Source organism: Rattus norvegicus, chromosome 19 (genome assembly GCF_021556685.1).
Source record: "Rattus norvegicus strain SHRSP/BbbUtx chromosome 19, alternate assembly SHRSP_T2T, whole genome shotgun sequence".
Classification (NCBI taxonomy): domain Eukaryota; kingdom Metazoa; phylum Chordata; class Mammalia; order Rodentia; family Muridae; genus Rattus; species Rattus norvegicus.
In genome coordinates this window covers 18,442,458-18,455,760 of record NC_141552.1, presented here as the reverse complement: position 1 = coordinate 18,455,760, position 13,303 = coordinate 18,442,458, and the positions used below count along the sequence as shown (strand labels likewise).

Sequence of the window (13,303 nt, the reverse complement as noted above, 5' to 3'; positions counted from 1 at the left end):
GGCAATGTTCCTTCTCTTTCAAATCAGAGGAATAATTGAAGCACTATTGTTATTAGGTCGTCATTAAACGTCTGGTAGAAAGGCTGCATTAAAGCCTAGTGGCCCTCATATATATTTTTTAATTTTTGTAGTGGCATCGTCTAAATACTATCTATTTTCTTATGAGAATAATCTTATGACTCTTTGTATTATCCTCTTCGTTTGTAATTGAATGATTTTAGTACTAAGTTTATTTCCTGCCATCAAATCATACCAGACTCTCTGTAGGATAAGGCTTTGCCTCATCTTGGTAACAGCAGCATGTGATAAATGAAGCTTTTGCTGCTCTCTCTAGTGGTGATGACGTCACAATCTCTGTGTAAACCATCCACAGCCTGTTTTTAGGCTGTATTATAGTAGACCACCATTTCAGTGTTACCTGCCAGGTGCCGTGGGACACTAGTAACACACGTCTGCATGCACCTCGACAGTTTTCATTACAGTCTTCTAAGTCATTTTATGAAAATTGATAGTGAGTTCATGGATGAACATACACAAACACCTGCACAGAAACACAAACAAACACAAACTCTCTCTCTCTCTCTCTCTCTCTCTCTCTCTCTCTCTCACTCTCTCTCTCTCTCTCACACACACACACACACACACTTTACTGACATGGTACACATTCTTTGCACACCAAAAATAAAGTGAGCAGTAATGAAAATACACCAATAATGGAGTCGATGAAGGGAGTTATGCAGAAGCTGGGACTTAGAGTTACTTAAAGGCCCTATGCAGGCTCTCCTTTTGTTGGAGGAGAAATTTCAAGTGCAATGTGGTTCTTTATTTTCTATCTCTAAAGCACACAGGCTATGGTGGAATGTAGGGCTTTGAGCATGTTTGGAAAGTACAATCACACTGAATTAAATCCTAGGGCTGGAACCCTATTAATCTTCTACAGAATTACAGAGCAGCCTGGATGAAGACACTCAGCTGAAAAGGTGGACATCTCAAGACAGGCACTGGACAATGGCTGAAGACTTGTCTGAAGACTGGAAATATTTTGAAAATTCAGAGAGAAAAAAAAGGACCCTCTGACTACACCGTACTCTAAGGACAGTTTATGCAGGTTAGGCATGGCATGAACTATTGTCTCATGTGACAGATGTCAGCACAAAGTATCCAAGGTATTGTATGCCAATGGTAGCATCAACAGAACAAAGCACACAGTGTCATGAAGACATAAATTATGAGTTTGTGTAGCAAGACCCAGGCCTCTTCCAGGTTCTTAGATAGTAACTGAGAACCTCAAATACGGTAGTGATGTGATAGTGTGGGGGTGAATCTAGTTACAACTAGCTTCTATTGTGACACAGATGACTCTTTTTGTGTCATGGTCAGCTTATAATGAATGACTAGACCTAAGCATGAGAATAACCAAATACTACATTGCTTCTCTAGCTGCTGAGCTTTTAAAAGCCCTGGGGTGACAGCAAGCTTTTGTGGACATACTGGATTGGTCCTTGTGTACTTTAACTCTCTGAGTCACCTCCACTCTCAGTAAGTTAGTTCAATTCCATAAATTGGAAATCAGTCACCTGGAAAAAATACATTCTCAATATGATCCCAGATTGGCCATGGAAAAAGGGTAGCTTGAACTGTCCCACCTAGGTTCTGGGCCTGCACAGGCCTGCTCTCCAACAGAAACCTGTGTTCACAGCTGCAGGCTGCATTCACTATGGGTGTCCTTGAGGTTCTTCCCTAAACTGCCTAGATTAAAATAATTTTCATGCTAACAATCAAAAAACTCATTATGCCAATCTGGCCAACAGGAAGCTAATTTCTATTCTGTATTTTGTCAGATGTGCAGAATACATATGGTCATCATTGATAATAGGTGAAAAATCTGCTCTAATATGGACACTAAGTGGTGCTGGAGGATGATCCTGACCCACAATGAGGAGTGGTAACACCAGAGCCCTGTAGGGATGGCTGGCAAGCTAACACATTGAGCATGCACAGCTCAGTAAATTTCCTGTGAATACACATCTCCTGAGATCTCTCTATTTGATTGGAGGTGATCCTGTCCACCTAATACAGTACATGATGTGGAAGGACAAAAGCACCTGCAGGAGCTGTGGTGATGACTCACAGGATAGAGCATCTGCTACTCTCTCAGAAGAACCACATGGACCCTAACAATTGGGTAAAGCATGTCAGTGATTACTTCATAAAGTGTGTGTCGGAGAAACAGCCACATTTTCCACACAAAAGACACTGTCACACTGGGTACCCCTTGGTGACTTTGAATTCACTTATTAGCCCAGGATCCATGGAACATGGAGAGATCCATCTCCACCTGTCAGGTCTAAGTCCACAGGAGGGGACAGAACCCTTGAATAAGAATGATGGTCTTAAGAGTCAAGAGATAGAATTCAATTTTTATTCATAAGGAATTCATTTTTACAACAAAACAGGATTAAAACAAATAAATTAAAATATTTAAAAATATTTGAAAACATAAAAACAGTAACAAGAACATATAAATATGAAACAACAAAAAGAAAATTTCAATTAAAATCATAACAAAAATATTTCTAAACAGCACAATCTTAACGAACATTTAGAAGCACAGATGTATTGCTGTTTCTCCTCTTGCACACATAATGAAAGGAGGTCCCCCAAGTTGTCTCTCAAGTGCTGTTTTCTGAGAAGAAAGTAAGACCTCAATCAGTCAGGCTGGCTTAGTGTTATATAAATTTAGGGTCTCTAAGCAATGACAAATTAACTCTGAGGAAGAATACTCATCCAAAAAATTTGTTACCGTTCAGGATGTTTGTCATCAGGGACTCCTGAGAAAGCAACTTATTCTTCAGGAAGCTCTCTTACTGCTGTGTGTCCAATTCCAGCTCTCTTGCACTTTCTGAGACCTGGGAGAGGAAGGCAGTTTTTCAGACACTGATTTGGTGGTGAAATGCAAGGCAGCTGTCGGAAGGCTGCCTTCTACCATCTCAGTTCTATTGGACAGTCAACATGGACCTTTTAACTGATATCATTGTTGCTACTCTTTGGGAAGGGCAAAATCTCCAGAGAGCCTCAAAGTAATATGGGCTGCCAATATGGGACCCAGAATTATACCAGTGCAAACCAAGAACAGGGCAATGGAAGGAACCTCATTGGGTTGCAGGAAGAAAGTAGATGTCCATATGTCACCAAGGTTAAAACCAATGACAAGTTCTAATTTGACATTTGCATTTTGTTCTTATCCCGCAAAGGTGCTTCCCACACAAGAAGTCACATGACCACAGAGTGTCATTTGTCAAAGAACCAAGAACTTGTTCAAAACTCTACAGAGCATCCAATCTATCACGTGGATATGCAATGATGAGGTATGTTATTAATCTGTCACCATTTCTATACTGCAGCTTCAAAAAGAGCAGACAAATATACTTGCAAAATAATTCAGTTTCTGAAAAGTGGTTGGCTTCCCAGAATACTTGTGCATAGGCAGAGCAATGAACAATTCCATTACATGAGGTGGTTGGCTGGTTGTGAGTGTAAATTAGAAAGGTGGTAGGAGAGAGCAAAGATGTATCAAATTGGCAAACTTTATCAGATATTTTTAAGCTAACACAGCTGCTCAACCCTACCAGATGATGCTGGGTCTGGACGTTGCTGGTCTTTATCTTTCTTGTTGAAGTCAACCAAATATTTCTGGTTCAGTGCACAATCAAGATGTACCTCCTTGCTCTCCTGCTTCAGTGGGACCAACTTCTTCCTACATGTGTTCTCCATCAGGAGCTGGCTGAGCAGGTTTCTGGAAATACAGTCTGCATAGTAAGATCATGCTGGCCCTTTCCCCCATTCCTACTCCCAAGTACCACTAACTCCACCAGGACCCAGATACCCATAAAGACTTAATAGAATTCATTTCGATACATATAAGGCTGCTGCACAAACCACAAAGAGTAAATTCCGGGAAGAATAAATTGTTTGTTTGGCCCGAGCACCAATTAGTGTCCACATCTCTCAAAAAGAACATGGATCTACAACTATCCATGAAAGCCCAATGCATGGGGGCAACATCAATTAGTAGTGGGCAAACACCCTCAAAGGAGGTCAGTAGAACCAAGAGAAGGTCATGCTAACCATGTGGTCCACACACTGAGTTTTGTAAAACCTGGTATGACACCATAGGTCCAGGTCAGCCTAATAACCTGCTGACTTCAATCAGTGCTGTTCTATCTAGAGCCTTCTGAAGATGCCTAGACAATCCTGGGATGAGGAACAGTCTTTTGTGGAACTGAAAACTGAGTCCTAATGACCCTGGCACACTGATGTGTAAACAGCACAAGAGATAGAACCAGAGCTGAAGACCGTCCAATCCAGAACAAAGAAAGTCAGAAATGGCCATTCCACAGGTGATAGGCTTTCTGACCAGGACTTACCTAGAGAAGGTAATCTCCTTCTTCAGCTTATGGCTGTTCTCATGGATCTCAGTGTTCTCCATCTCTAAGTTGTGCAGAATTGACATGACCGCCTCCTCCATTCTCTCCAGGTCTTCATAATATGGATTTGGCCTGAAGTGTGGCCTGGCCCCAAATGATAGAATACAATGAACATCAGCATTTAGGAATATATGAGCACAGGGTGGGTCCTGTACTACCCCAGTCCTGGAAGGACACCTTCTGAATTGTACATATTGGATATTCTTCAGCTTCAGAAACGTGTTTTTCTGCGTCCAGGACACCAGAATCTCAGCATCTAGATGGAGGCTTCCCTGGCTCCCTTTGTTCAATCAAGAGGAAATCTGCAGTCAAGCCAGTTAAGCTATCAAGAGCCTAGGCCACACCTCTCCATGCTCCCCGACCCCAACACACCCAGAAACCGGTGATTTCTTTTCTCCTGTTTTGACAAGAGACCACATATCAACACAAAATTATAATCTGCACAAGGAATACAAATGTACAGACAATCGTGGCCACATAGGCAAAGAACTGTGCTGTTGACAGTGGGGCTCCCAGAACAAAGCATTCACATGACCATGAAAGTGTTACAGGTAAATACTCAGGCTAAGACATAGACCCCTAGATTCCAGGTGTGGAGGGAAGTATAAACATATAAAAGTTGTGCATATGCATTTGGATGTATGCACACACAGACTCACAGACTGAGACACACCCACAAAAAAAAGAGAAAAGTTAACAGAATCAGAGAAAGAGAAAAACAAATATGGAAACAGAGAGCACTGTGAGAACCAGGAGAAATGCATGCACCATTGCTGTCTCAGAGTGCAAGACACACAGACAATAACAAACAGGCCTGAGCCTGAGACCTTCTAGTCAAGCATTGAGATGAACAGTTTGGGAACAGGCCCCTCAGGCTGCTGCCTGGATCTTCCAGCACTCAGTCCCCTGCCTAGCAAGTACAGAGACTCACCATAAACTCACTGCAATTACAATCTTGCAAAGCCACCAGCTGTCAAGGGCTTTGCAAATGCACACTAGACACTCACTCTCCCTGACTTTATCCCCGAATTCTTCATTCAGACCACAAGATCTGCTTTTCAATAAATTGAAGCAGATGAGTCCATTTTCCATCTTGCTCCTCAGGAAGGGTCAAGGTTCTGAATCTCCTCTATATGGGAGGTGAGGTTTAGCACAGGGTGGTTAGGGAGGCACAGCTTTCTAGAACCCAAAACCTTAATAGGATAAGAAGAAGGTGACCTTGCAGACCCAGGAAAGAAACAAGAGCATTTGGAGCAATTCATACCTGTTCTTCATGGATCTCTCTGTCAGAAACCTCAGGCGATCTCTCAGGTCATTTCTCTCCTCGGTAATGAGCTGCAGCTCTTTAATCAGCTTCTCCTTTTCCTTCTTGGCCTGATTCTCGCTTAGTTCAGTGCCAGGGGATGATGTTTCTCTCCCAGCGTCTGTAGGTAGAAGAACACAAGTGAACCTGCATGGGGAGAATGCATAGAGTGTACATAGACCACAGTTAGGCCTAAACAGGAGAACAAGCCTGGAACCCAGTGTCACTGCTAGGCGATTGGTCTATGCTTAAGAGGCCTCATCAGTGGATCTCAGTTCTCCCACTACTCTATCGAGACCAAGAGATGTAAGCAGCCAGGTGTTCCCTATTCCGGACATCAGGTGCTTACATGGACCACGGAGATGGCTTCTCCAGGATTATCATCAGCTGAACAGGGTACAGCTTGGTTTCAGGACCCTCACCCCTGTGGGTTCGAACTCAGATGATAAATTCACCACCCACAAGACTTGAGTGATTGGAGACACTCAGATGTCCTACCCTGATACTCTAGGCCAACAACTTTGGATTAAAAACACATTTCCATGGAGGACATGGTCAACAGACTTATCAGTTCCCCTATTTGAAATACCAAATGCCCGAGAAGTTCCAATAGGTTACAGGATGAATCTTGGTCCACATGTTCCAAATACTTTTGGTATTTTAGAATCATGTTTGTAACACACAACCTCTAATATATAAAGCTATCGATGACCCTGCCAGTTAGAAGAAATCAGAGGAGGTCTAAGAACATAAGGTTATTGCCTGGAGCACAATTCTCCCCCTGTTCCTACTGTCAGATATCCACTGTATTTAAAGAAGCAATGATAGTGAAGTACATTGCTGCCCTGTCTAACACAGAAAAGGAGGACCCTCCATGACTCCTGATGGTGTTATTATACAATGTAACATAACAAATGCACTGTAAAAGTAAAGACCAGAAGTTCACAGAATAATAGCATTGGCCTTACCATATCCTCCCAGTGGGGATGGGGAAACTAAAGTTCTGAAATCCTGACTTTCAGGAATTGTGATATTCATGGAAATTCAATTCCTTTTCAGATGCTCCAGTTGTTGTGGCCCATTGCTAGAAAGGTCAGCTTAAGCCTGCAGCCCCCCTGGCAGGAAGCTCAAAATACACTGCCCAGAACTTACTCAACATTCCCCAGAAGTGCTGTCTTTGTCCATCATTACTTTGAGACGAAAGGCTAGACTCCTTCACTTTAGTCTCTCCAGAATCGACATTCCCCCTCCGAAAATGCTTGCGAAGACGGGAAAACATGTCTTAGCTTGTAACCGCCAGACTCAGACTGAGAGAAACTAGGGCACTGGTCATCACTACAACACTGGTGACATCACAGAGGATGCCAGAACTCTCTAGGAGACAATAGAATGTCCAAGAAGGGACAGCTGATGTCATGGGGAGCAGACTTTGCCTCCCTGGTAATGTTCTCCCTGTACTGAGCATAAGCTGAGGTGCCCTTTCCAGGAGACTTTCCTGGGGCAGAGCCACTGAGCATCTCCTGCTTCCAAAGCCAAATTTTCCTCAAGGCTTGATTATAAAAACCTTAGTAATTCTTATGCATCTAAATGAATGTTTCCTTCCATATCTTGCCCCAAAATGTCTCATCCTAACTCAAATTGTCCTCATTCACCAATGTTAGCCATTAAAACTTCCGGAGATTTCACACCAGATTGAATATGCAGTCAAAAGTTCTCCTGTCTCATTATGTACAGGTGCTTTATATCACATCAAGAAGTAGTCTGCATGGTAGGTTACAACATGCGTGTGTGTTAGGGGAACACTCATGAAGTCATGTGCTTAGCAATTGACAATTGCCAGAAAATTCCTTAGTTGAAAGAGTTGAAGTCTTTATGGTGCTAGGAACAGTGTGGAGACCAGTTGGCAGAGGAAAGTGCAATATTGGAGCCACCAATGAAGGGAACCTCATGCTGCTTGTGGGGTTCTCATCTCTGCGCTAATGTCGCCAAAGGAGCACTGCTGACAGGCCTTCTATCAGAAGCTGAGCTTCTATCAAAAAAATAAAATAGTCAAGAGATATAGGGGGTGCAGATAAAGGTGTAGGACGAGGCTATACACATCACTACGTGGATACAGCAAGGACCCAGCACTTGTGCTCTGGGTCATGGGCTTCCCCACAAACACAAAAGTATCTGTCACAGTAAAAAAATGGATACTGTATTGAGTGCACACACCAACACTGATTGATCAGATCCATACCCCAGATTTTGGGGGCAGATCCATGGCCCCAAATATCTTCCTCTCAACTTATACAGCAACAAATAAGAAAGAAAGAAAAAAGTCAAAACAAAAAGCTCAAGCTTCTCATATGAGGATTGCAGGAAGTGTGATCTGGTGGTCAGTTCTGATTAGGCCATTTTAGATAGAACAGTGCACAGTGATGCTTAATGTGATGGGTCCTATATAAAGCTTTCTGCAATATTGGAATTTTAACAAGCCTCATCCAGAACATACAGAACAGGAAAGGATGTGATCACCATGTCCTTGCTCTCTATCAGGTTATTTTTCTGTGTCCGTGATTGTCAGGCATAGACAGCAACAATCTGAAATAGCTGGTAGACATGGAACAAAGTGGCTATAACAAAACTATAGTTGTGGGTTACACACCTCAACTGTCAAAGGCTAATGCTGTCCTCACAGTCCCTGGAGGCCACTCTTGTAAGACTGTCTACTGGAAAGTAGAAGCAGGTTTATCTGAGCTCAAAGTGAACCTGGCCAGCTAGGAAGAGGGCAACATGGGATACTTGAGACCCTGTCTAAACCAGCACAGAAACCCACCCTGCATTCAAAGCATCATCCACCAATTCTCGATTATCTACCCTTCTCTCCCTACCAGTCTTTCAGACTGGAACTGTAGAAAAGAACTGGAAATGATCTTCCTATTCTGAAGACCTTGATCTCTCTTACCTTAGGTGTACATTAAGAACTCATGCAAATGGGTATGACCATCTGAACATCTTAGTATCACGTACTCAGTATATCTAGCATAATACTGTGCCTATGGCAATCTCAAGTTTCCTTGAGTTTCGCTGACCCAGCAAGAAGTATGAAGTACTGAGGTCAAACCCCAGTGATCCTTTCAAGGGTTTAGAAGAAAGCCATCAGAGAAACTCCACTTCTTTGTCCTTAGATTAAATCAAGCTGATACAATGTGAACCTGGTGGGCTATTTAACCATGCATCTTTCTGCCATCCCCACCTTTCTGAATTCAGTCCATGTGAACCTGCATGGGGAGAATGCATAGAGTGTATGTACATAGACCACAATGAGGCCTAAACAGGACAACAAGCCTGGAATCCAGTGTCACTGCAAGGAGTTTGGTCTATGCTTAAGAGACCTCCTCAGTGGGTCTCAGTTCTCCCACTACTCTATAGAGACCAAGAGATGTAAGCAGCCAAGTGTTCCCTATGCCTGCTGACACACGCAATAAATGCAGTAAATTTTAATTTTTGTTCAGTTGTTCAGTAACTTACATATTGCTGTGGAAGTGATGGGGTTTAATGATCAGCATTGCATTTAACAATGCATAACCAATCATCCCTCCTAGAATGACTGTATATAGAGAAAGAAAATTTATTAGAATGGTGTATAGGCTGTGGTACAGCTAATTCAACAAGGAATGGAAGGTCCAAATTGCAGTAGTTGCCCCTGTTGAAGCCAATCCCCCTAGCATAGCTGTAGCCATTTTGTTCCATGCCTGCCAGATAGTTCATATTCTTGCTGTACTATGTCTGTCTGTCATGATTGTCTGAAAATAATTTAACTCAGAGCAGGGTCAGGAATGATCACATAACTTGTGTATGTTTTTTTTTATTGGTTATTTTGTTTATTTGCATTTCAAATGTTAACCCCCTTTCCAGTTTCCCCTACAATAACCCTGCATTCCACCCCCTTCCCCAGCCTCCTCGAGGGTGCTCCCCCACCCACCCATTCCGGAACCACTGGAAGGAAGTTCTTTATGTTGTGAGGTTTCTTAATCTTAAATTTCATAATTATAAGCTTCATGTAGGACCAATAAAATTAAAGGTCAATATGAGGGCTGCAGTGATGGCTCCATGGTTAAGAGCACTGACTGCTCTTCCGGAGGTCCTGAGTTCAAATCCCAGCAACCACGTGGTGGCTCACAACCATCTGTAATGAGACCTGATGCCCTCTTCTGGTGTGTCTGCAGACAGCTACAGTGTACTTATATATAAATAAATAAATCTTTAAACAGATAAAAAGTCAGTATGAACCTTTGTTGTCTAAAATGGCTTGAGTCAGGGCTGACAACCAGACAGCCCTTCCAGCACCTGCCTATGACCTCACAGTTTTAGTCTTTATAAACTGACATAGAAAAATGTCCAGGGTCGTAGCCTGACAAATTCTCAGCTATGTCTCTGATGATCAGTCTTAGGGTGGGCATTCAATAAACCATCCCTGTCTAAGTGAGGTCAGAGTTTGTGTGGTTTATGGGGCAACCCCTGGACTCCAACGGTTTTGTCCATAAGGCTGGATATTTAAGCTGGTCTTCAGTACATGCAGTAATCCTGAAGAAGTAGGCGAATTAATAAAGCAAACTTCCTTCTTCCATGTCCTTGATATGAGCCAGCAGAAGGTGTGGTCTAAACAACAACCAATGGATTGGGTAAAGATCTTTACCAATCCTACAACAGATAGAGGGCTTATATCCAAAATATACAAAGAACTCAAGAAGTTAGACCTCACGGAGACAAATAACACTATTTAAAAAATGGGGCTCAGAGCTAAACAAAGAATTCACAGCTGAGGAATGCCAAATGGCTGAGAAACACCGAAAGAAATGTTCAACATCTTTAGACACAAGGGAAATGCAAATCAAAACAACCCTGAGATTTCACCTCACACCAGTCAGAATGGCTAAGATCAAAAACTAAGGTGACAGCAAATGCTGGCAAGGATGTGGAGAAAGAGGAACACTCCTCCATTGTTGGTGGGATTGCAGACTGGTACAACCATTCTGGAAATCAGTCTGGAGATTCCTCAGAAAATTGGACATTGAACTACCTGAGGATCCAGCTATACCTCTCTTGGGCATATAACCAAAAGATGCCCCAACATATAACAAAGACACATGCTCCACTATGTTCATAGCAGCCTTATTTATAATAGCTAGAAGCTGGAAAGAACCCAGATGCCCTTCAACAGAGGAATGGATACAGAAAATGTGGTACATCTACACAATGGAATATTACTCAGCTATCAAAAACAATGACTTTATGAAATTCATAGGCAAATGGATGGAACTGGAAAATATCATCCTGAGTGAGGTAACCCAATCACAGAAAAGCACACATGGTATGCACTCATTGATAAGTGGATATTAGCACAAATGCTTGAATTACCCCAGATGCACAGAACACATGAAAATCAAGAAGGATGACCAAAATGGAATGCTTTACTCCTTCTTTAAAAGGGGAACAAGAATACCCTTGGCAGGGAATAGGGAGGCAAAGTTTAGAACAGAGGCAGAAGGAACACCCATTCAGAGCCTGCCCCACATGTGGCCCATACCTATACAGATATTAGATAAGATGGATGAAGCAAAGAAGTGCAAGCCGACAGGAACTGGATGTAGATCTCTCCTGAGAGACACAGCCAGAATACGGCAAATATGTAGCTGAATGCCATCATTAAACCACTGATCTGAGAACCGGGCCCCCGTTGAAGTAATCAGAGAAAGGACTGGAAGAGCTTGAAGGGGGTTAAGACCCCATATGAACAACAATTCCAACCAACCAGAGCTTCCAGGGACTAAGCCACTACCCAAAGACTATACATGGACTGACCCTGGACTCCAAGTTCATACGTACCAATGAATAGCCTAGTAAGAGCACCAGTGGAAGGGGAAACCCTTGGTCCTGCCAAGACTGAACCCCCAGTGAACATGATTGTTGGAGGGAGGGCGCTAATGGGGGAAGGATGGGGAGGGGAACACACAAATAGAAGGGGAGGGGAAAGGGTTGAGGGATGTTGGCCTGGAAATCGGGAAGGGGAATAACAATCGAAATGTAAATAAGAAATACTCAAGTTAATAAAGATGAAAAAAATAAAAAGAAAAAAGAAGGTGTGGTCCACATTAGAGGTGGGCCTTTCCATCTCAAAAGATCTGAATTAAAGATTTATCTTCTGATCTCCAAGATTTGGATTACAAGTAGGTCTTCTTGCTTCAGAAAATTTAATTAAGAAAAAAAATACAATGGTGCTTATGCCTTTAGCCTCAGCATCCAGGAGGTAGAGGCAGGTGGATCTCTGAGTTCAAGGCCAGCCTGGTCTACAAAATGAATTCCAGGACAGCCAGAGCTACACAGGGAAACCCTGTCTCAAAAAAAAACAAAGAAGAGGAGGAGGACCAAGAGGAGGGGGTTGAAGAGAGGAAAACAGAAAGAAGGAAGGAGAGAGAGTAAGAGAGAGAGAGACAGAGAGAGAGAGAGAGAGAGAGAGAGAGAGAGAGAGAGAGAGAGATCTCCCCCTCACAGGGCATCAAGCCATTTGGCATTAGTTAATTCCAGGTACACTCAAGTTGACAGCCAAGAACAGCAATCACATTACCCGTGGTTGTGATCTCACCCTGGTAGGCTCCTGAGTAGGAGGCTGAAGCAGGAGAATTGCCATAAGTCTGATGCCAGCATGAACTACACACATGTTCCAAGCCAAGCCAATCTTGGCTACAATTTGAGATTCTGTCTGAAAAATATGAAAGAGAAAGAAAACATAAATTCCTAGAGCAGTGTTTCTCAACCTTCCTATGGCCTCAACCCTTTAGAACAGTTCCTCATGCTGTGGTGACCCCAACTACAAAATTATTTTGTCGCTACTTCACAACTGTAAATTTGCTACTGTAATGAATCTTTATTGTAGTGTAAACTATCTGATAGGAGACCCTGTGTGGGTCACGACCCCCAGGCTGAGGGCCTTTGCCCTAGAGGTGGTCTTGACCTAGTTCATATAGTTCATATTATAATGGGCTCTCTCAGTGTTTGAAGGTCAAGTATATTCACTTGTAACATCAAAACTTAAAAATTCAGTTGACCTGCTGGCTGGTATGGTCTGACATCCCCCAGAATGCCTTTGCCATTTTGTTCCATGTCTGCCAGCCATTTCATATTGTTGCTGTAACACGCCTGCCATCACTGACGAGGAGAAGGGACTTGGCTCAAGGACATGCTGACCACACACCTTGCTTTGTTCTGAATGTTCTGTATGCGGTTTGCTAATCTTGAGAAATTCTACACCTGAAGGAGTGGTTCCCTGAAGTGGACACAGGTGAAAGGCTAAGGCAGATGTGTGAAGGAACGTTTCACTGAAGCAGACACAGGTAAAAGGATGTTCTGCTAAAGCACGCATGTGAAGGGACACGTGATGAAGGGTTCTGCACTAAGGACACACATGCATTGGTCTGCCTTGCATTCTGTAATTGAGCTGCATTTGTTGGGACTTCATAGAACCACAGCA

General features: G+C 42.9%; 2 protein-coding genes across 15 annotated transcripts in view; one reads left to right on the top strand and one right to left on the bottom strand.

Moving 5' to 3' along the window:
• Positions 1-13,303, top strand: part of LOC147998964 (disks large homolog 5-like) — an 81,511-nt gene that overhangs the window by 48,171 nt on the left and 20,037 nt on the right. For 2 of the 11 annotated variants that reach the window (XR_015643831.1, XR_015643837.1), the window contains exons 4-6: positions 941-1,108; positions 3,255-3,368; positions 12,946-13,166. The exons of 1 other annotated variant lie outside the window; for it this stretch is intronic. The gene's annotated coding sequence lies outside the window, so the exon portion shown is untranslated. Of the gene's footprint in view, positions 1-913; positions 1,109-3,254; positions 3,369-3,632; positions 6,338-6,849; positions 10,041-12,945; positions 13,167-13,303 lie in introns of those variants that run through there. 8 more of the 11 variants (XR_015643836.1, XR_015643835.1, XR_015643830.1 and 5 more) reach the window with 7 other exon arrangements.
• LOC147998961 (disks large homolog 5-like) overlaps positions 2,409-13,303 on the bottom strand; it is a 133,020-nt gene continuing 122,125 nt past the window's right edge. For 2 of the 4 annotated variants that reach the window (XM_087595748.1, XM_087595747.1), the window contains exons 3-6: positions 4,428-4,571; positions 3,630-3,796; positions 2,804-2,909; positions 2,409-2,686 (exon numbers count right to left, since the gene is read on the bottom strand). In XM_087595748.1, coding sequence (XP_087451874.1) covers positions 2,845-2,909; positions 3,630-3,796; positions 4,428-4,571 — 376 coding nt within the window. In that variant the 3' untranslated portion in view covers positions 2,409-2,686; positions 2,804-2,844. Of the gene's footprint in view, positions 2,687-2,803; positions 2,910-3,629; positions 3,797-4,427; positions 4,572-5,751; positions 5,912-6,942; positions 7,100-13,303 lie in introns of those variants that run through there. The other 2 variants (XM_087595746.1, XM_087595745.1) reach the window with 2 other exon arrangements.